This window comes from Mesocricetus auratus, unplaced genomic scaffold (assembly GCF_017639785.1).
Source record: "Mesocricetus auratus isolate SY011 unplaced genomic scaffold, BCM_Maur_2.0 Super-Scaffold_100010, whole genome shotgun sequence".
Lineage (NCBI taxonomy): Eukaryota > Metazoa > Chordata > Mammalia > Rodentia > Cricetidae > Mesocricetus > Mesocricetus auratus.
Genome location: NW_024429194.1, coordinates 82,038,414 through 82,059,071, shown reverse-complemented (window position 1 = coordinate 82,059,071; position 20,658 = coordinate 82,038,414). Strand labels below are relative to the sequence as shown.

Here is a 20,658-nt window from a genome sequence, read left to right as displayed (position 1 = left end):
TGTCTCCTTGTTTCCCAGTCACGATGTTGGCAATTGACGTGTGTGTGTGTGTGTGTGTGTGTGTGTGTGTGTGTGTGTACATATATACATATAGATGAAAAAGCATAGATAGCATTCATTGTATGGGGTTCATTGATGTTTGAAGTTTCAGGCACCCATGGGGGTTCTTAGAAAGGGTCTCCTAGGTAAGAGCAGTGTAATCTGTTTACCCCAGTTTAACAGAAAAGGACTGAGGATGGAGAGGTCTGAAGGAACCAGTCCAAAGTCACACAGCCCCAAGTGGCAGCGTTCAAGCCAGCACCCACCAACCCAGTGCTTCCTGTTCTGTTCCAACACCAATAGTTCCTTCCAAAAAGCCTACTCAGCTCTCACTCACCCAGGGAACCTGGTTGCTTTTCCCTCCTCAGGGTATCTGGCAGTCTGTCTGTCCAGAGCCAGGACATAGGCCAGTAGCACCAACGCCCATGCATGCTGGAGCATACACTGGTGAGGGTGAGGAAGGGCTGGGTCCATGGATGCAGGGGACAAATGACTGGTTCTGCCTCACAGGTCTGTTCTCAGAGTTGAAGCTGGCTGTGCCTTGGGGCCACATTGCTGTCAAAGTCTGGGGCTCCCAGAAGAACCCTCCAGTTCTCTGCCTGCATGGCTGGCTGGACAATGCCAACTCCTTTGACAGGCTCATTCCTCTTCTTCCACAAGGTGGGGCTATGGGTTGAGGGACAGGGAGGGGTGGAAGCTGCCATGCAGACCCCTCCTCTTCCTCTCTCTCTGCAGATTTTCATTATGTGGCCATGGATTTCGGGGGACATGGACTCTCCTCCCATTACAAGCCAGGTCTCCTGTATAACCACCAAAATTTTGTGAGTGAGGTCCGAAGGGTGGCAGCAGGTGAGCGAGAGCCCCTGAGTGCCATGAGGCGTCGTGTGTGTTGGGGGATGCTCTGCCACACCCTCTCATCCTAGCAGGTGGGATGCAGAGTCTGCAGACAGCGGGGGTTGGGAATTGATGCCTGGGGTCTGGCTCCAGTTCTCCCAGCCCCTGAGCAGAGCTTGTGTCCTCCACTAGGAGCTTCCCACAGTGGAACTGAGGCCCCTCAGCTGGTCTCCTGGGTGGGGTGCTACAGGTGCTTGGAGGGAGTTCCAAGCCAGGACACAGGAAGAAGTTTAGAGTAAGGCTGGACCATGCAAACCTTCTGTTTGAATTTGTGTTTTCAGCATTTAAATGGACTCGGTTCTCCTTCATGGGCCACAGTTTTGGTGAGTCAGCTTTACACTGACCCTGAGTTCTGTGGAGGGATATAGGACAGGGGGAAAACTTGACACCTGGTACCTGGTACCTTTCCCTGGCCCTCTGAGAAGGAAGAAGTCCTCAACCGCTTACCTTAGGGACTGTGCCTCTGGTCTCAGGGGGGGTGTGGACTGTCCTTGTAAGTGTTTTCAGATGGAGGGACCTTGGTGACCCAGGGAGAAGCACGAGCTGAAGATGCAGAGTCCCAAGCCCATGTGGGAGAGGAGCTGGGGACGGGACAGCCCATAAGAAAGGACTGGGGAGGATGGGGAGCTGGAGAGGTCACTTAGATGTCAGCACTGTCTCTGTTCTGGCAGGTGGCACTGTGGGCGGCATGGTGAGTAGCTGGCTGTTCTGGGGTGGCCTGGGACCTTTCTGGGCGTGGGTGTGGGTAGACCAGTGTGAGTAGGACAGGAAGAGCCCCTTCACACAGTGGATGCGGAAGCTAGCCAGCACCTCCTTAGCCACAGGCAACTTCACATGTGCACTGTGTCCTGGGGACGGTTCCGTGTAGTTTCCCCATGTCTCATGTAGGGTTACTGCGGTCTGCAGCGGGGTCTGGGAGAAGCACACTGAAGGGACAGCAGACTCAGCTCTGGGGAAGCCTGTGTCTCCACCCACTCACTTGTTCCTCTGTTGTCACTTTCTAGTTCTCCTGCATCTTCCCCGAGATGGTGGACAAACTTATCTTGCTGGATTCGATGCCATGTGTTCTGGATTGTAATGTAGGAAACGACTTCAAAGAGGCTGTCATGGGGACCCCAGACTTTGGGGGTTATCTTCAGCTCTGTCTCCTGTGGACTTTAAGGAGGCAGGAGAGTGTGGCAGAGGGGGATAATTAACCAGGGGTCTCCCCCAGAGAGGGCAGTATCCTGAGGCTTGTGACCCTAAGATTCTCAGGGACAGGGGATGGGAACTGTTTGGAAGGCCCACTCTGTGGTCTGGATTCTGCAGAATGCTGGTGGATCCAGCATAGACTGTGAAACAGCAGAGGTGGATGAAGGGGGCAGATGTGGGTGGAGGGAGTTCAGGGCCACAGGAAGCTCCCTGCCCTGACACCTAAGCAATGCCTTTGAGCTGTGCACACAGAACACAATCCTATATATTGACTGTGCGTGTGACTGATAGAAAAATACCACCACCAGCATTGACAACATCCAGTACTGTCCCTGTATCTGAGACTAGGCTCTGCCCTTTCCCTACTGTGTGACTAAGGAAGTTAGTTTGTTCCAGAGGACTCCACTGTGTCAATTTCCATCTTCTCATTTACAGCATGGCCAAACCCTCCTGGAGGACAAGAACTCATTCTTTCTTTTTTGAGACAGGAACTCATTCTGTAATCGAGTGGCCATGAACTTCTAGTAATCTCCCTGCTCCAACCTCCTAATTTTTTGTTTGTTCTGTGCTAAGTTTTTGAGACTGGTTTTTTTCATTGTAGCCTTGTTTTTCTTGAAGCTAGCTCTATAGACCAGACCTGCCTTGAAAACATAGAGATCCTCCTGCCTCTGCCTCCCAAGTTCTGGGATTAAAGGTGTGCTAGCACTGACTGGCTGGAAAATCGTTTTTATCCCAATGTCCGGTCCCTGCACATTGTGAGCACTCAGTAATTTTCCATTGCATGAACCATTGACTAACGTGTTAGTGTGGAACCCAATACCCAGACCATGGTAATCTTTGCCTTTTGTTGTCTGCAATGTCCACTGATGCAACAAGTATAGAACCTTGGGACATCCTCTGCTGTGGTACTGCGTGGCAGTGAGTCCCCAAAGGCCTGAACTTGCCACTGGGGACATGAGGTATGGCAGATGGAATTTCAAACCCATCCACACGGCCTGCCTGTTCCCACTTCTTGTCATTCACAATGCTAGCCTTGACTGAAGTCAGTGAAATAGCCTGCCCTCAGTGGAAACCCAGTGTCACACTCTACAAAGCACTAGGCAGCTAACAGAGAGGCCGCCTCCCCCATCACCTGGTCCCTCTAGCTGTCAGGCAAGCCTGTGCTGCATGGGAGAGGATGACTAGCATGGGCTGTTCCCCCTCAGAGGGGCACCGAGGGCAGTGGGCAGGACCCGGGAAGGGGCTGGGACTCCTCTCTGGGGCATTCCTATTCACCAGCTCTGGCTGATCCTTAGGAAACAGATAACATCGTGACCTACAAACGGAGGAACATAGAGCACATGTTTCAGGGGGAAGCTTCCCAGGATTCCTTGAGGGTGTCCAGCATGGAGGAGATGATGCAGAGGTGAGTGCTGGCAGCAAGGGCAGGAGCGAGGAGGGCTGGGACTGGTTGCCCTGGATGGACACCCTCCAAGTCAGGGGATGTACAGCCTCTTCCTCCTGCTGCTGCTGCTTCCTTCCCCTCCTCTCAATGTCAGGGCCCCACCCCTCCCCCAGGTGTCCTTCCCCCTGGTGTGGCCTCCAGGGCACTCTCAGAAGCCCCTCCATGCCACCACCCCCTTTACTCATGCTTTAGAGGGGGTGACTCTTTCTTTTCCCGAAGTTCATGCTATATTGGCTCACCTCAGCCCTCTTGTTCTACCAACCTTAGGCTGCTTACCAATTAGCTGCGGTTTTCTCCATCCTCATTCTCGACCTGTCTGTGGCTTCCACCACACAGCAACCACACTGCCCTGAGTCATTGTCGGCCTCTAAATTCCCCACCCATGGCCCAGATGGAAAGCCCTGCTCACATTTGTATTCACTGCATCTGGCAGTGTGCACGGTAGCACAGGGCTTCACTCTTGTTGTTGCTGTCCAGAGGAGTGGACACGCACACACACACACACACACACACACACACACACACACACACACACACACACACACTATCAGGCAGACACGCTGATGCTACAAACACCCCTCAGGTTCAGAAAGACATACACAGAGTTCATGGGAAGTCTCCCTTCCCTCCATCTCCCCTTCCTCCTCCTCCTTTCCTTCCTGGAGTCTGAACCTAAGCCTCAAGCTCTTTACCCCTGAACCACATCCCCAGTCCATCTTGTTGCTGTTTGTTCATTTTCCAGGGATTTACTATCATTCATGCTGGCCTTGAACTCATAATGTAGCCACGACTGGCCTTGAATTCAATTCCATCTGCCTCAGCCTCCTTAGCCCTGGAATTAAGCACACCATATCCAGCTGCCTGATTTCCCTTGTGTCCAACCTCTGGGCTTGATCAAGGCATGGTTCCTTCCACGTCTTTCTGTCTCCCAGGCTCCTGAATAAAAATAGCCACTTGAATAAAGAGTGTGGGGAACTCCTGCTGCAGAGAGGAACCAGGAAGATGGCCACGGGTAAGGACTCACCGCTGTTATTACTGAGGGATGACCTGGGGGCTTGCAAGTGACAAGTGATACTGTGTGGCTGAAGCGTTTCCCTGACCCTTCCGTTGCCTCACACACAGCCCTGAGAGAGCAGGGGAAACTGAGGCTGCAAATAACCATTGCAGAAAACCACACTGTGAGGAGGTTGGCAGGCACTGGCACGAAGGTTGGTGGCTGCCATGGCCACGCCCTGCTGGGCCTGTGGGGAGGAGGTGCTGTGGCTCTGGCAGCCTCTCACACGATAGTCTCTTCTGGATTTCTTCTTCCACGTTTCGTCAAGAGCTTCTCTAAGGTTCTGAGAGCTGCTGCGTTCTCCATCAAGACAGTGAGTGAGGCTTGAGCCACACGGTCCCAGTCTCAATGAAGCTGCAGTCTGTAGAGGTGGCCCAAGCCCAGAGGGCAGCGTTTACAAATGCCCTTGGTGGAAATGACAGCTCCTAGGCCTGGGCAGAAGGAGACTGAGCAGAAAAAGTGAATTTTAGAAGGAAAACAGATGATAAAAAAGTTTCAGACACTTGTCTGTTTCTGAAGCAGAGAGAGTGTGACAGCTTGGAGGAGCAGGGGTTGGTTTTGGCTCTCAGTCAGAGGGGACTGTCCATCATGACTGGATGTATATTGGAGCAGGAGCAGGGGGCAGCTGGTCATATTGTGAGCACAGCGAGGAAGCAGAAAGAGATTAATGCTGGTTTTCAGCTCCTGGAACGAAGGCCACAGGATAGTGTTGCCCAGAGTCAGGATAGACCTCCCCACATCAGACTAATCTAGAAACTTCCTCAGGGACATGGGCAAGGATTGTTTCCATGATGATTGTAAAGCCTGTCAAGCTCACATTAACCACACTCACAAGGAAACAATGAATGAATGTGAGTGCCCTGGGGAGGGGCTTGGAGACTCTCTCAGGTGAGGTGAAAGCTTGTGTGAGGCGGTGTGATGGGACAGGAAAGGCCCCAAAGGGGAACAAAACCCAGGGTTCAGTTCCTGTTGGTGCCAGCTGCGTCACAATGGGACTCCCCCAGAGTTAGGAAACAGACAAGGTCGGTAGATTTTTGCTCTCACAGGCTGTCAGGATCAATTGAGGTTCAGAAAATTAATTTCTGCAGAAACAAAAGAAGTAGGTCTCCCTCCACCTACCCAGCGCATGTGGGTTGGACAAGTTGGGAAATCCTGTTGAGCAAGAGGAAGATACTAGAGAGTGCTGTGCACTGGAGCCAACAGACCCCCTGGCTGAGACAGCTGGTCATGTGGGAGCCCCTGTCCTGTGTGAACGGAATTCCAAGTGCTGAAAGAGGCCTCCTGGGCTGCACGTTGTGTTCAGGTGCAGACTACATTTCTGGTTTATTTGGTTTTAGTCCTGAGCCTGTCTCCCCTCCCTGCAAACCCTTATGAAGACTGAGAGCCTAGGCTTTTGTGCCCCACAAAGACGGCCAACCCAGGGGTTCCCTGTACAGAAGAGGGCTAATCCAAGGGAGGCTTTATCCCAGCCAGACCAGGGAGTCTGACTGGGCCCCTTGTTGCCTGAAATGTGGGCCCAGATGCTGAATGGTCTCTAAGGAGGCAGTGGGCATTGCTGAGAAGGTGAGCCCTTTGCTGGGGAGCAGGCAAGGGGTGGGAGCACTGCTGTGGGAGCACCCCTCTGTGGCAGAATAAGCTCAGGAGAAGGTAGATTCAGATCCTGCAGGCTCTCCGGACACAGTGTTAGGAAAGCACTGTTCTGGGCCTCTAGCCCCAACTGTCCCTCTCCCTCTGTCTGTCTGTCTGTCTGTCTGTCTGTCTGTCTGTCTCTCTCTCTCTCTCTCTCTTTCTCTCTCTCTCGATTATGATCTGGTTCATGTAGGTGAGGAAGAGGTTGTAGGCATCACTTCTGACCAAAGGGAGTTCCCAACAGAGGCAGGACATTAAGCTAAAGCTGATTTAACCAGGCAGGTGTAACATGACCCAGAGAGAGCCATTAGTCACACAGCCTTACACAGGATTCCAACCCATAGCCCATGCCTGCTTCAAGCCAGGTGTGGTAGCATGCCAGTCCGAAACCCTAGCACTTGGGAGGCTGAGGTTGAAAGATAGTGCTGTTGGGCAAGCCTAGGGTACAGAGTAAGACCTTGACTGAAACACCCAACAAAAGCATCACATATTACAGCTGAAGGTGTTCTGCAAAGAGGGAGAGCCCAGCTGTGTCAGGACAAACCCCTAAGGACACAGGGACAGGCCACACCACTGCCTGGCCAGGCAATCCCTGCCCTCCCCCCATGATGAAATTTCTGTCATAAACTCTGCAGCATTCAGTCAGAAGCAGAGCTGTCTGGCTTGAGCAGTTTCACAGAAACACTTGGCAGGGGAGCCGAGTCAGCTGCCTATGTGTGAAAGAGAAAGGCTTTGTGGAAAGCAGTGCTTTTTTCTAGCTGCCTTGAGAAATGGCAGGGACCTAAAGACACAGACATCCCTGTCTGTGAGCATAGAGACTAACAACACACTCATCCCTGTCTGTGAGCATGGAGACTAACAGCAGGGTCATCCCTGTCTGTGAGCATGGAGACTAACAACACACTCATCCCTGTCCATGAGCATGGAGACTAACAACACACTCATCCCTGTCCATGAGCATGGAGACTAACAGCACACTCATCCCTGTCTGTGAGCATGGAGACTAACAGCACACTCATCCCTGTCTGTGAGCATGGAGACTAACAGCACACTCATCCCTGTCTGTGAGATGTGGAGACTAACAGCACACTCATCCCTGTCTGTGAGCATGGAGACTAACAGCACACTCATCCCTGTCTGTGAGCATGGAGACTAACAGCACACTCATCCCTGTCTGTGAGCATGGAGACTAACAGCACACTCATCCCTGTCTGTGAGCATGGAGACTAACAGCACACTCATCCCTGTCTGTGAGCATGGAGACTAACAGCACACTCATCCCTGTCTGTGAGCATGGAGACTAACAGCACACTCATCCCTGTCTGTGAGCATGGAGACTAACAGCACACTCATCCCTGTCTGTGAGCATGGAGACTAACAGCAGGGTCATCCCTGTCTGTGAGCATGGAGACTAACAGCACACTCATCCCTGTCTGTGAGATGTGGAGACTAACAACACACTCATCCCTGTCTGTGAGCATGGAGACTAACAACACACTCATCCCTGTCTGTGAGCATGTGAGACTAACAGCACACTCATCCCTGTCTGTGAGCATGGAGACTAACAGCACACTCATCCCTGTCTGTGAGCATGGAGACTAACAACACACTTATCCCTGTCTGTGAGCATGGAGACCAACAGCACACTCATCCCTGTCTGTGAGACTCCAAGGACCATGTTTGGGGTCAGTTGGCCTCTCTGCGAGTCTCTGATCTGTATGTGACTTTGGTGAGTCCCAGAGCAGACAGGAAGCCGGCAGTGGGAAGATTTGTGAATTATCTCTGCACCTCAGATGGCTGAGCCTCCTAGGTAGGAAGAAAGCAGGAAGTAGCCATATCCAGGCAGAGCAGCAGCTGGCCTTCTCTCTCAGGGGTTGCCCTTGACTGTTCAAGAATCAAGGTCTGTTTGATTTTTGCCTTGTTTTCAATAACATTTTCCATTTTATGTGTGTGTGTGTGTGTGTGTGTGTGTGTGTGTGTGTCCTGTCTTAACCCTTCCCAGATACAGGACCAGCCCAGTCATCATTTTAGCTTATTTTTTCTCTTTTTTTAATGATTTATTTTTATTTTGTGTGCATTAGTGTTTTGCCTGCATGTGTATCTGTTGGAACTCTTACAAATGGAGGAATAGACAGCTGTGAGCTGCCACATGAGAGCTGGGAATTGAACCCAGGGCATCTGGAAGTGCAGTCATTGCTCTTAACTACTGAACCAACCCCACGTCCCCCCACTCACCCCACACTCCCACACCCCCCACCCCCACTTTAGGCTGTTTTTCACCTTTGTCTTCACTCTGTTGCTTTTTGAGACATGGTGGAACCTGTATCAAAAATAATAAGTAATTAACTAGCTCTATAAAAACTAAAACCACTGCGAAATGGTGGCATACTCCATTAATCCCAGCACTCGGGAGCCAGAGGCAGTCTGGTCTCTGTGAGTTCAAGGCCAGCCTGGTCTACAAAGTAAATTACAGGATACGCATGACTGTTACATACAGAAACTTTTATTCAAAAAACGAAGGGAAGGAAGAGAGGAAGGAAGGAAGGAAAGAAGGGAGGGAGGGAGGGAGGGAGGAAGGAAGGAAGGAAGGAAGGAAGGAAGGAAGGAAGGAACAGAGGAAAGGAGATTTATTTGAGGTCTGCGGAGGTCGGAAGCCTCAGACTGCAGTGTGAGCATCTACCCCTTCCATGTCCAGTCCTTGGCTTTGTCTCATTTTAACAATTTCCCTGTGTTGCAGACACGGAGCTGGGACCTCTGCCCTCTAGCTGTCACTTCTCTCTAGACTTGTCTTGGAGTGGTTTCTGTCCTTGAGTGCAGAATTGTGGAATTGCAACTGGACACGTGTCTTTTATGGATTCTGGAATTGGAATCATCTCCTTGTTTGATTCTAAGACTCCTCAAGGCTTCTATTTGCATTTACGTGTTTAACACACTGGGGACTTAGACCATCTGCAGAAGGTGTGCAGGTCTGACTTCACCTTTCCTTTGGTGGCTGTGCACTTTTCTTTGGTAGCTGGGAAAAGGGAGTTGAGCAGACTTGCAGACAGGTCTCTCCCTACCCTGACACCTGCAGTCCTTGCCATTTCCCTTGTTGGAGCAGGTCCCCAGAGCTGGCTTTTCCATTCCCTGCCAGCACCTGGAAACTTCCAAGGCTTGGAAGTTCCGTGTAACAGCAGAGGCTGACCTGCCCTCCCCCACACACTCCTGCACACAGTTCTCCTGGAATCATAGATGCTGTTGAGGGGAAGGTGAGGCTAAACCTTTGTAGATAAGTTGAGTTATACATCAACCATGGCAGGGACCTAGTCTGACAAGGATACCAAGGATCTCAATTACTCTCATTTTTCTAGTGTTTAAACCAAATGAACAGTTTCTTTCTCTGAGGTGAGAGTTGGAGCCTAGAGTAGAGGCACACACCTTTAGTCCCAGCACTTGGAGGCAGAGGCAGGCAGATCTCTGTGAGTTGAGGCCAGCCGGATCTACTGAGCGAGTTCTAGGCCATCAAGGGTCACAAAGTGAGATCCTGTCTAAAAACACGAGAGGGAGGGATGAGAGAGCCTGACTGTCTCCTTCATCGTCCTTCCCTGTCCCTTGGGGTCTGAGGAGACGCCCATGTGCTGTGGTCAGACAGCCTTGACCAAGCTCTGCTCTAGAAGAATTCCAGGACGGAAGTGCAAGGCTTCTTCATGACAGGGTGGCTTTCACCAACCCAGATGAAGACATGAGCCCTGGGTGAAAAGACCGGGACTTCCCCAGGAAGCCAGGTGAGTCCCTTCCTGTAACAGGTGACACTGAAACCACCATGCTTTGTGCTTTCCCCAGGTGTGGTGTCCAACAGGGACCGGAGGCTGTCTGTGGTAAGTGCCACTGTCTTCCAGCTTCCTTCATAGATTTTCTGTGGTCTGTTTTTGAAAATGCTTTTAAAAATATATGCATAGCTTAGTATAGACACAGAAGATATATTCCCCATTTTAGATGCCTGTAAGTACACTGCTGGGTAGTATTAAGTGTATTGTTTTGTAACCATCATCAACAGCCATAGCCCAACCTCTGTCATCCTCAGTAAACACTGAACCTGTTAAAACACTAAGTCCTCACTTGTCTCTCCAGCAAACTCTAATTTACTTTACTGTCCCTGTGAAGTTGACTGTTTGATTTTCCTTTCATGAAATACCTATGTTTGTCCTCTGAGTTTGGATTCTTCTCCCCAGGATCATGCTTTCCAGAACCTTCCATGTGAAACACATGTCCATGTTTATACCTTTGTGAGACCAAAAACTAGCTGTTCCATACTGGGGACTGTAATCCCAGCACGTGGAGACAGAGGCACGCAAATCTTCATGAGGTTTTTTTCTTTAAACATCTTTTTGACATTTGTTTTTTAATGTATATAATTTTTATTTGTGTGAGTGCACATGTGTTTGTGTGTGCATGTGTGTGTGTGTGCCTGCATGTGTATGTGTGCCCGAGCATGTATGTAATGTCAGGGGGACGCTTGTGTGGGAGTCAGGACAACTCGTGGGAGTCTCTCCTTCCTCCACATGACTGCGATGGTCAAGCTCAGTCATTTACAGCATGCGTTTATACACAGCCATCTTGCTAGCCCACACCACATTTTCCATGTCTAGCCCTCTGCCCATAGACATTGGGATTCGTGTTTTGGCAATTCAGATCAGTGTTGCTGTAACACGAGTACAAGTGTCTGAGTCCTTGCTTCCAGATCTTGGATATGGCACAAGAGACTTGCTGGAGCCCAGGGTAACTTGTGACTGATCTTTAGAAGGTGCTAAACTGTTGTCTCCAGAGGCTCCTCTGTTTCATCTTCCCACCAACGGTGCACAAAGGTTCTGGTGTCATCCCCAATCTGTCTCTCTCACACACACGGGGAAGGCGGGTGCCGGCCACTGAACCTGAGACTTGTGCACCCTAGGCAAGTGTTATTCCAACGGCTACGTCCCCAGATCCCTTTTATGACTTTGACCATGTGTGCATGCATTGACATACTTTCCCCAAGTGTCCCCAACTATCTTTTCATACATGTGCACGTACACAGATACAGATCCTTGTCTCAAGACTGTGTATCATTTCCACGCTCCCTCATGGAAGAAGTCTCTCAGAGACAGTTGTAGAGAGAAGGAAGCCAGCAGTGGGGCAGGAAGGTTAGAGAACATAGCCGATCTCCCCTCTGGGTTGACCCAGGTGAGTCTCAGGACCAGCAGGGCACAAGGACCTGGGTCCAGGTCTCACATCCTGTGTCCTGTGCAAAATGCCTCAGAGCTGGCTGTCCATTTGACCTTACTGTTAGCTTAATCCTATCACTGAAAATAAAAGCCTGTCAAGAAATAAAATTGAAGGAATTTTACACAAAAAAGAAAAACGGAAAGAATGAAGGATGAAAGAAAGAAGGAAAGGAGGAAGGAAAGAAAGAAAACAAGAAAGTAAGCCCAGTCATATGTCACATACCTTTAGTTCCAACACTTGGGAGGCAGAGTCAGGTGGATCTCAGTGAGTCTGAGGCCAGACTCGTCTCTAAAGTGAGTTTCAGGACAACCAGAACTGTTACACAAAGAAACCCTGTGTGAAAAATCACAAAACAAATGAATAACTAAACAAGGAAACAAATAAAATTAAAAGTTAAGACACATTGAGGGGGACAAGAGGCTGACAAAAGGGGACAGGCAGGGGCCATCAGCAGGGTCAGCACACAGAGGAGAAATAAGCTGCCATAGAAACTCAGAAGAGTTTCACATCTGCAGGCAAGAGCAGAGGTAACATCCCATAAGCCTTGCCTGGGACCAACTTTAACTTAAGGTTGAGGCCTGATTGTACCCTTGAGCCAGAAAATTCCAGTTCCTGAGGAAAAGGAGGAAGATTAGAGGCTGAGGCCCAAGTCCCCATCTGACTGAGTCTGATGCCACCTTCTGTTAGCTGTTGGCAGTGGCCAGGGTTAGATCCCACCCCACCCCTGCCCACCACACTTCTTGGCAGTGAGGCCACAGACCTGCCCTCCCCGGGAGGCAGCGTGGCACAGCTCTCCAGCACTTGCTCTGCTCTGAGAACAGAACTGAGACACTGTGGGACCTCATAGGTGATGTGGCAAACTTTGTTTTGAAAATGTACCCATGGTGATCTTAATCTGAGGAGCAGCACAAGGAGTGACCTTGTGTGTGTCTGTGTGAGCATGTGTATGATGTACATGTGCAGGTCAGAGGTCACCCTCAGCTATAGTTCCCCAGCCACAATGCTCACATCTATTTATTATCCATTTTTGATGGTCTTAGACTTTCCAAATACACTAAGGTGGTGGCCAGCACATTCCAAGGATCCACTGTCCCTCCATCTTGAGGCTGAAACTATAGGAATGTCTCAGCATGCCCAGTTGTTTTAAACGTGAAGTCTGAGGATCAGGTTCAGGTCTTGTCCCAAGGACTCTACTGAGACATCTGTCCTATCCAGGAGTGAATGTTTCCCAGTGTGTATAGACTGGGTATCAGATACTCACCAGGGCCCAATGTATAACAGGCAGGCTCTCAGCCACTGACCTATGGTCTCAGCCCAGCCGTGCTGACATCTTAACCTGTATTGACTGTATCCTGTCTCCTAGGAAGTCTCCTGATCCTAGCATGCATATCACACCTGCCATGCACGTGACCTACCGTGTCCATCAGTAGCTGCACGGGGCTGCAGGTCTCCATTTGGGCACTGGAGCAAAGCCATATTAAACAGCAAGGACAGCAGCGAGGACGGGGTGGAGACAGTATGGAGGACTCACCCTGTGCTGTGGTCCAAACACATTTCTCTCAAGTGGAAGCAGTTTCATGAAGGGAATGAGCTATGCAAGGCAGATCCAGAGCCCACAGCTGCCTCTCCAAAGGGAAGGGTCTGCATGGGGCTCCTCGTCCTAAATAGTCCCTGAAGTGTCCTCAAGTCAACAGCCACCCCCAGCTGTAACGTGGTCTGTGAATGGAGTCCACCAGAGGGGAGAAGAGATATGGGGGTGGGAGACAGAACTAAGAAGATTGATGAGTAAGTGACTTGGTGGACACTGGCCTCCTGGGTGCGTGGCCCAGCTGACCTCACTGGAACTCAGGCGCCCTGAAATGAGGTCTCTGACTACAGGTGCACACGGGACTTTGTAGCAAGGGTTTTCCCTGGTTTTGTTTCTGCAGCCAGAGACTTGCTTTGACTTCTTGAGCAAGGAGATGCTAGTGCACTTTATCAGCCGCCTGCAGGCCGATGTGTTGCTGATCAGGTGAGTCTAGAACCCAGAGACCAGGAACTGCTGAGTGCGGCACAAGGTGTTAGTTCTTCCAGTGACACACCACAGTCCACTCCACCTCTCTCAGGAGCCATCACTGTCATCAGGTGCTGGGAGGGGGAAGGCAAAGCAAGAGGAAACCTGGAAGCAGGGGTGAGGACTGCGGGGGAGCAGGAGCAGGGGTGAGGACTGTGGGGGAGGAGGGTCAGGGTGGGGACTGCAGGGGAGCAGGGGCAGGGGTGGGGACTGCAGGGGAGCAGGGGCAGGGGTGGGGACTGCAGGGGGCCAGGAGCAGGGGTGGGGACTCCAGGGGAGCAGGAACAGGGGTGGGGACTGCAGGGGAGCAGGAGCAGGGGTGGGGACTGCAGGGGAGCAGGGTGAGAACTTCGGGAAGCATGGGTCAGGGGTGAGGATTGCAGGGGAGCAGGGGCAGGGGTGAGGACTGCGGGAAGCATGGGTCAGGGGTGAGGACTGCAGCACTGATCAGCAGGTCTTTGGGGAAGGTGAACATGGGCTGTGCTTATGACTCCAGTTTCTCATGCTGAGGAAGCAGAATGCACATCATAGTCGGGCACAGGCAATGTTGGGAGCTTGCTAAGTCCCACTCTATGGGGAAGATTGTCCTGTGTGAGGGCAGCATCAGGAAGGAGGCACCTGGAGTGATACAGGAGGGGACACGGCCCTAGCTGGATCAGCCAAATTAAGCCTGAAGACCCATGTGATTGTCTTCACATTTGGGAAATTTGAATTAGGATGTGTTCCTTGCCTAGCAATACACTGTTGGTCTATCCTTATCCTTTCTTTTATTCTTGGTGGTGGGACAACAGGAAAATCAGAGAAAATTTGATCCTCTAGTGTTGGCTAGTGCTAGGATGTTTACAAGCTTAACTAATGCCTTTCTTTTTCTTTTTGTATTTGTTGTTGTTGTTGTTCAAGACTGGATTTCACTGTGTAGCTTTGGAGCCTGTCCTGGCACTCTCTCTGTAGACCAGGCTGGCCACGAACTCATAGAGATTCCCCTGCCTCTGCCTCCCCAGTGCTAGGATGAAAGGTGTGCACCAACAATGCCTAGCCTAATGACTTTTGTTAAATTAAATTTTCAACTCGTTAAGGAATTGAGGGAAATGTTAACACTGTCATAAATTAAGGCGGATGTGCATTTAAAAACAAGGAATTGGCTGGGCATGCTGCCTCACACCTGCAATTCAGGACTAGGGAGAGCATGGCAAGGCTGTGACAAGTTTGAGGCCAGCCTAGGCTGCAGTGTGCTTCAGACAGGCAGGGGGATGGTTGTGTGACATGTACACTATTCCTCAGTAGTCTTATTTGAAAGAAAAGCCTGGCCTTGAGAGTGAGTTCAGATCTCAGCTCAGCTGTCAGTGCCCCCACCTCCCACAGTACTGGAAGCTGCTCCCTGCAGCATCAGCTCGTGCTAGCCTGCTACCAGGACTAAATGACTGAACCTCAGCGGCAGTCTAGGCTCACAGGGACATAGCTGAAGGAAAACGGGAGGAACCCAGGCTTGGGCTCTTCAGGTCCTGAAACCCAGACATGGTACAGGGCTCTGTTAAGATTCAGCACCAAGAGACAATCCAACTTCTGCTTCCAGAGCAAAACATGGGTACTACGATGTGAGACAAGCCAACCATGAGAAGAAGCCCCTGCTCATAATGGTGGACACACTAAGAACCGTCCTCAAAGAGGTAAGAGGCGTGCCAGGAGAGGCTGACAGGCTGGGCATGTCTTCTGCTTTGAACCCCATGTCATAGGAAATTGACTTGGATCTCCTGAGTTGGCAACTCCCGCCTCCATGGGCGGTACCCACAGCTTGGACACATAAAATTCAGGAACCTGACCCCTGGCCAGGCTTACTGTGGGCCCCGCTCTTAGAAGCAGCCCTGCACTTGCCTCCATGAATCCTGGAACGCACACATTATCAAGTTTGATGGCTACCACGCAGGGGGAGGCCTGTGCTGGAACCAGGATCCTCTGTAGGTCGGGGCCCTCTCTGGTCATCATCCACTTATATCGCCTAAGCCTGTATCCTTTGCACACAGTGCAATGATGCTACCAGGAAGGGGGATCTCCTATTCAGGGTGCTCTGCAGTGGGAGCTGTCCTGAAGCTGCCCTTCATGGAGATGACAGTGCTTCATGTCCATCAAAACTGGCAGGGACCCTGACTGTGACTCCCCCTTGAGCACCATAGTCTCACAGCTCAGATGCCTACATTCCTGGAACAGCCTCCAAGTCCCCAAGCTGCTGGGAAGAGAGGTTGTCCCTGACCCACTTGGAGGCAGTCAGCTAAGGGAGAGACTCCTGAGTGGGCACCATCTCACCCCCTGCCCCCTTTCTCCAGCGGTTCCAGTATGTGGAAGTCCCAGGCAATCACTACGTCCACATGAACGACCACCACCTTGTGGCTGGAGTTGTCAGCTCCTTCCTCCAGAGCCAACCCAGGACAACTTCAAGGATGTAGCTCTGGTCTTGGAGCTTGTTCACACTGTCTGTCCAGCACCCTCAGCCCACAAAAGGTGGGATGGGTCTCACTGGGCTCAAAGCCCAAGAGAGGCAGCAGAGAATCCTGGGGCTGAGCTAGGGGAAGGGGGTAAAACGTTTCTGACCTTTGATATCTGACTTCATGAAGGGGGCAGGTGAGCTGGTGACCCTGAGGGAGCAGGACTGGGCATGGGTCCCTGGAGCTGGTCCTGGTCCCAGGCTGTGTGGCAATAAAATCCTCTCCCATGTTAACTGCATTGCAGATGGCTCTGTTGCGGGCAGGGGCTGCACAGAGGGCAAAGGGCGGGAGCAGGTCAGTCAGGTTTCCCAGGTGTCTCTACAGGCTTAGGAGGAAGGAGCAGCTCTCTTTACCACATCCTCCCGTGCCTTGCACTGCCAGCCTGTAGGTGCAGAGATGGAGCTGGGGACACAGCAGCAGCTTCTTGGCCTGGTGTCTGCTTCCCAAAGCACAGTCCGTGAGGGAGCAGTCCTGCTGGTCCTTGTGTTCAAAGCCTGCTCTCCAGGGACCAGAACAGCTCAGTAGGGTCGGAATTTCCGTTGGGCACGCATCAGTTCGATCCTCTGCTTGTCCTCCTCAAACTTCTTGCGCAGCTGTGCCAGATCTGGGGGTTGAAGGGACATAGGCGAGTCACACTGAGTGCCTGTGTGGTAACTGCCAGCTGCCCCACTTAAACAGGCTCCCCCCCCCATGACCCAGGGCAACTCTGCACGTTCCCCCTCTCCCACCCCATCCCCCTCTACCCCTGCTGTGCTCTGGGTAAGTTAGGATCCTGCAGTGGAACAGAACTGCACACTTAGCTACAGCCACTCTAGGGGCTGAGGTGGGATGATGATGGGCCAGGTTCCGAGATGAAAATGTACCAGGGACAAGAGAGGCCCAGAGAAAGCAGGACTCCTACCCCTTCTCCTGCTCCCTGAGAAGAAGCATTCCCAGGACCCCTTTCCCCAGATGGAGCCTTGGGGTAGGGGACTTCAGAATCAGCAGGTAGTCACCAAGTGACCTATGTCAGAGGTGGCTCCTGCATCTCTAGGGTGCAGCTGGGGGTTCAGGGCTGGACCATGTGAGGGGTGGGAGACAGTGGGGCAGGTGACAGTGCCAACAAAGGTGGGGTGTGAAGGCAGCTGCTGAGTGCACTCCATGCTCAGGAGAGGATCAGTCCTCCTCACACCTACACAAGTGTCCAGTGAGCAGCATGTATGCTGACAGCAGCAAGAGCTTGTACTCTCACGAGGAACACTCAAGCAGGCCGCCCTGGTCCTCCATTGACCCCCAGTCCTTCCCTCAGCACTGTGTTGGGGGCTGGCAGGTCCCTGCCCCTGTGCTTCTGCCCCCGGGCAAATACCATCTTTGTCTGGGGAGCAGTAGGGGCACTGTGGACAGGGACTCAGATCCTGAGCCTGTAGAGGATGTGCCTGAGGACACCCTGCTCCCTGTCCCAGATCTCTGGGGTGCCCTCAGGTGTCCCTTATGCTCCATCTTGGTCTCTCGGTGCTGCCAGGCATAGAAGTTGAGCAGCTCCTTGCGGGCACGTTTCCTTTTCTCCCTCTCCAGAACTCGCAGGCTGGCAGCTTCTGTTCGAGGGAGCACAGGCCTGCGGCCCCTGCGCGTCACCTTCACCCAGCCCTCCTCATCAGGGACTCCTTCCTCCTCCTTGGCCTTGGTCTCCTCCTGCATGGAAGAGACTGTGGCTGGGCGGGGCTCTGCAGCAGCAGCAGGTTGTCCGATTGATTGCCTAGAGGCCCAGTGCTGCCCCCTGCAGTAACCACCTTGGGCACACACAGTGTCTGTGTCCTGAGTGCCCACAGTAAGTGTTGAAGAACAGACACATCAATGACACTCCCTTCACCTGCAGGCCATTTAGAGTCCCTGTCACCCAGACAGGCGGTCCAGGTTTCAGCAAGCAAAAATAGGAGCCTGCACCCTGCACGGTAACCAAGGAATGGCTTCCACCACCATTGTCTCACGGGCACCACACTAAACACGCAATACTTGTGGTGCTGCTTCCCCATGGCCACACACAGATAAGTGGGGGCCTTATGAGCCCCTACCTCAACTATCATCTTGTCGTAGGCCTCCATGAACGTGTCTACTTCGACCCTAAGGGCCTCGGGATTGAACACGGAATCTTCATAGTCACTGATCGACTCTGAGGACCAAGGAAACATGGTTTAACATAAACTACACTGGGAAAGTGTAGAGAGAAGCCTTTTCCTTGTCTGCCGCTTGGTTTTTCCCCACCAGTCACCTGGGCTCTGCCGTGTTGTAGTCCCCAAATAACATACAAGACACTGTATTAATTATGAAGCTGTTGGCCTTGCTTGTTTCTTACTGGCTACTGACTTAAGTATTTATCCCATAATTGTTATTCTAAGTATTTCTCTTACCAGAGAACTTCCCGGGCTTCTTATCCCTATGCCAGTTACATCTTGACTCTCTGTGTTTCTTCTACCCAGAATCCTCCTGGACTCCTAGTCCCACCTATCTTGCTTCCCTATTGGCCAACAGTGCTTTATTGACATATACACAGGGCTTCCACATCAGGAAAGCATCAAGTTCTGTTTGCACTAGATGAAAGTAGACCGTGGGGACCAGAGATGGCTGGACTGTTAAAAGCTTTGTTGCTCTTACAGAAGGCCCATGTATTGTGATACTCTGTGTTCTGACAAAGCTTGCCTGGTTTTCAGAGGGTGGAACTAGCCACACGTTAACCATAGAGGACTGGAGGTCTGTATAGACAGACAGGATAGATAAGGCAGGGTGGAGACAGGATCTCTGCCTTTTTTGTGCTGAGGAGTGGGGGAGGTAAGAGGTGACTGTAGCTGGTCCTTTTCTTCTCTGGTCTTTCAGCTTTATCCCGTCTCTCACTCTGGATGTTTATTATTAATACAACTAGGATCGCACTTCATCAGGTGCTCAACGAGGTGCATGAATTCATGAAAAATCCTCCTGCCTGTGGCTCTGCAGCCACCTGCACACGCCATAGCCGAATGTGGCTGGAGTCACCACCCCACTGGCTAGATTGTCCTTCTTTCCCCCCAGGCCTTCTGGATGAGTCTGGGTTTTTCCCGTTGCACCTATCTGCAGTAAACTCCACAGGTGCTTGGGCTCCCAATGCTGCCAATGCTAGCCCCTCCCCACCTACCAGCTCTGCCTTTAGTCAGCTCCTGCCTTCTGTCCTCTGCCCCACATTTCCCTGTGTGTGGAGCGCCCTCTCCTGGTGGGTTGTGGGCTTTCCCTGCATCCCCTCCTTGGGCTGCTGCCACACTAGGTAGCTGCCTTGAATACCAGGACAGTCTCCTACCTCACCATCATCTTCATCGCCAACTTCAGCAGGTTTGGTGAGACAGTTGGGATCCTTAGAAGGGAGATTTAGTTTTAAAAAAAGTTTGGCGCACATTAAAAAATGGGAAACACTGGACAGTGGAGTCGCACTCGGGGTAGAGGCAGGCAAGACTCTGTAAGTTCAAGACCAACCTGGTCTACAAAGCAAGTCCCAGAACAGTTAAGGGTGTTATACAGAAAAACCCTGTCTCAAAGAAACCTAAAAAAAGGAGGGAAAAAGGGGGGGAGATACTATTGCAGTGGGGAGAGAGTTAGGTCTCTGTATGATTCATAATGGATGGTTTACAAAGGGGACAATTAAATGAGAGGATAATTAACACAAATGGGATTTACATAATGTCAATTATAAACATTATCAGTTTGATTATTCTTGCCTTATCTCTAAAATAGTTGGTTAAAATGAGTGCTAAGATATGTCTTAGAAAAACTTAATAAAACAGATTATAGAGATATCCAGACCCAGCCAAAGGAATGTAAAGGAGAACCAATCTCAGCATTAAATTATAAGGTTAGCCGGGCGGTGGTGGCGCATGCCTTTAATCCCAGCACTCGGGAGGCAGAGGCAGGCGGATCTCTGTGAGTTCGAGGCCGGGCTGGACCGGCAGCCTCCAAAACAATACAGAGAAACCCTGTCTGGTAAAACCAAAAAAAAAATTATAAGGTTAGATAGGAAAAGCCCAGGGTTTCAAACAACCAACCTTACTATATCCAGTCACCTTACTGGAAGTGCAAAATGACAGGTATCCCAGGATTACACAAGAGCTGGATGGACTCCTGTGAAAATGTTAGATTTGAAGAGATTTAAGGAAGCAATAGTCTCATATGGTATGCATTCACCTTTTTGAAGCAGATGTTAAACTCATAGTCAACTCATAACAGAATTATCCCACAAGACTGGAGAGACTTGGTTCCAGCAGTACGGGAGCCTGGTCCTCAACTACATTGGAGGACGTGGTGGAAAGATGAGGCTAGGACCACTGAACAACCAAGTAGGGAGGGAGAGCTCTTGATTGGAAGCAGTGGTAGTGCATCATTCAGTCTGAACTAACTCATATGACTAACAAATGCTTTTCATTTGAGCAGATATAACTTGCCAAAAGGAAGCCTTCCCAAAGTTAGCGTTAGGGCAGGGTTTTCTTTTCGTCTTTTGGGAGAATGAAGGAATCCAGCTAAGGCATCTGAAGACCACTGGACAAATGACACATGTGAAGACAAGAAAAAAATCATTCAAGAAAAAGAATTGGCCTATTGATATATCACATCCCCAACAAGATAAAAGTTCATAAAT

At 51.1% G+C, this 20,658-nt stretch overlaps 2 protein-coding genes across 2 annotated transcripts; one reads left to right on the top strand and one right to left on the bottom strand.

Moving 5' to 3' along the window:
* The first annotated feature begins 441 nt into the window (after positions 1 to 441).
* LOC121142928 (serine hydrolase-like protein) lies at positions 442 to 16,258 on the top strand. Its single transcript, XM_040754092.1, has 11 exons — positions 442 to 699; positions 775 to 888; positions 1,215 to 1,256; positions 1,605 to 1,624; positions 1,938 to 2,012; positions 3,420 to 3,529; positions 4,501 to 4,580; positions 10,074 to 10,108; positions 13,421 to 13,503; positions 15,119 to 15,212; positions 15,867 to 16,258. Exons 1-11 carry the CDS (start codon positions 465 to 467, stop codon positions 15,984 to 15,986), a joined length of 1,008 nt encoding a protein of 335 aa, XP_040610026.1. The 5' UTR covers positions 442 to 464; the 3' UTR covers positions 15,987 to 16,258.
* LOC121142977 (putative ribosomal RNA-processing protein 7 homolog B) lies at positions 16,255 to 19,009 on the bottom strand. Its single transcript, XM_040754242.1, has 4 exons — positions 18,997 to 19,009; positions 18,077 to 18,174; positions 17,498 to 17,696; positions 16,255 to 16,629 (listed from the first exon to the last, which is right to left on the bottom strand). The coding sequence occupies exons 1-4, from the start codon at positions 19,007 to 19,009 to the stop codon at positions 16,544 to 16,546; spliced, it is 396 nt and encodes a 131-aa protein (XP_040610176.1). The 3' UTR covers positions 16,255 to 16,543.
* Between the last annotated feature and the right edge of the window lie 1,649 nt (positions 19,010 to 20,658).

Excerpts from the sequence above, each read along its gene's own strand:
- LOC121142977 (XM_040754242.1), bottom strand. Across the intron at positions 17,697-18,076 it reads ACGACAAGATGATAGTTGAG|GAGGAGACCAAGGCCAAGGA; the intron begins GTAGGGGCTCAT and ends TCTTCCATGCAG. Across the intron at positions 16,630-17,497 it reads CCGAGAGACCAAGATGGAGC|ATCTGGCACAGCTGCGCAAG; the intron begins ATAAGGGACACC and ends TTCAACCCCCAG.
- LOC121142928 (XM_040754092.1), top strand. The coding sequence starts at position 465 with ATGCATGCTGGAGCATACACTGGTGAGGGTGAGGAAGGGCTGGGTCCA. Across the intron at positions 2,013-3,419 it reads CATGTGTTCTGGATTGTAAT|GAAACAGATAACATCGTGAC; the intron begins GTAGGAAACGAC and ends GCTGATCCTTAG. Across the intron at positions 15,213-15,866 it reads TAAGAACCGTCCTCAAAGAG|CGGTTCCAGTATGTGGAAGT; the intron begins GTAAGAGGCGTG and ends CCCTTTCTCCAG.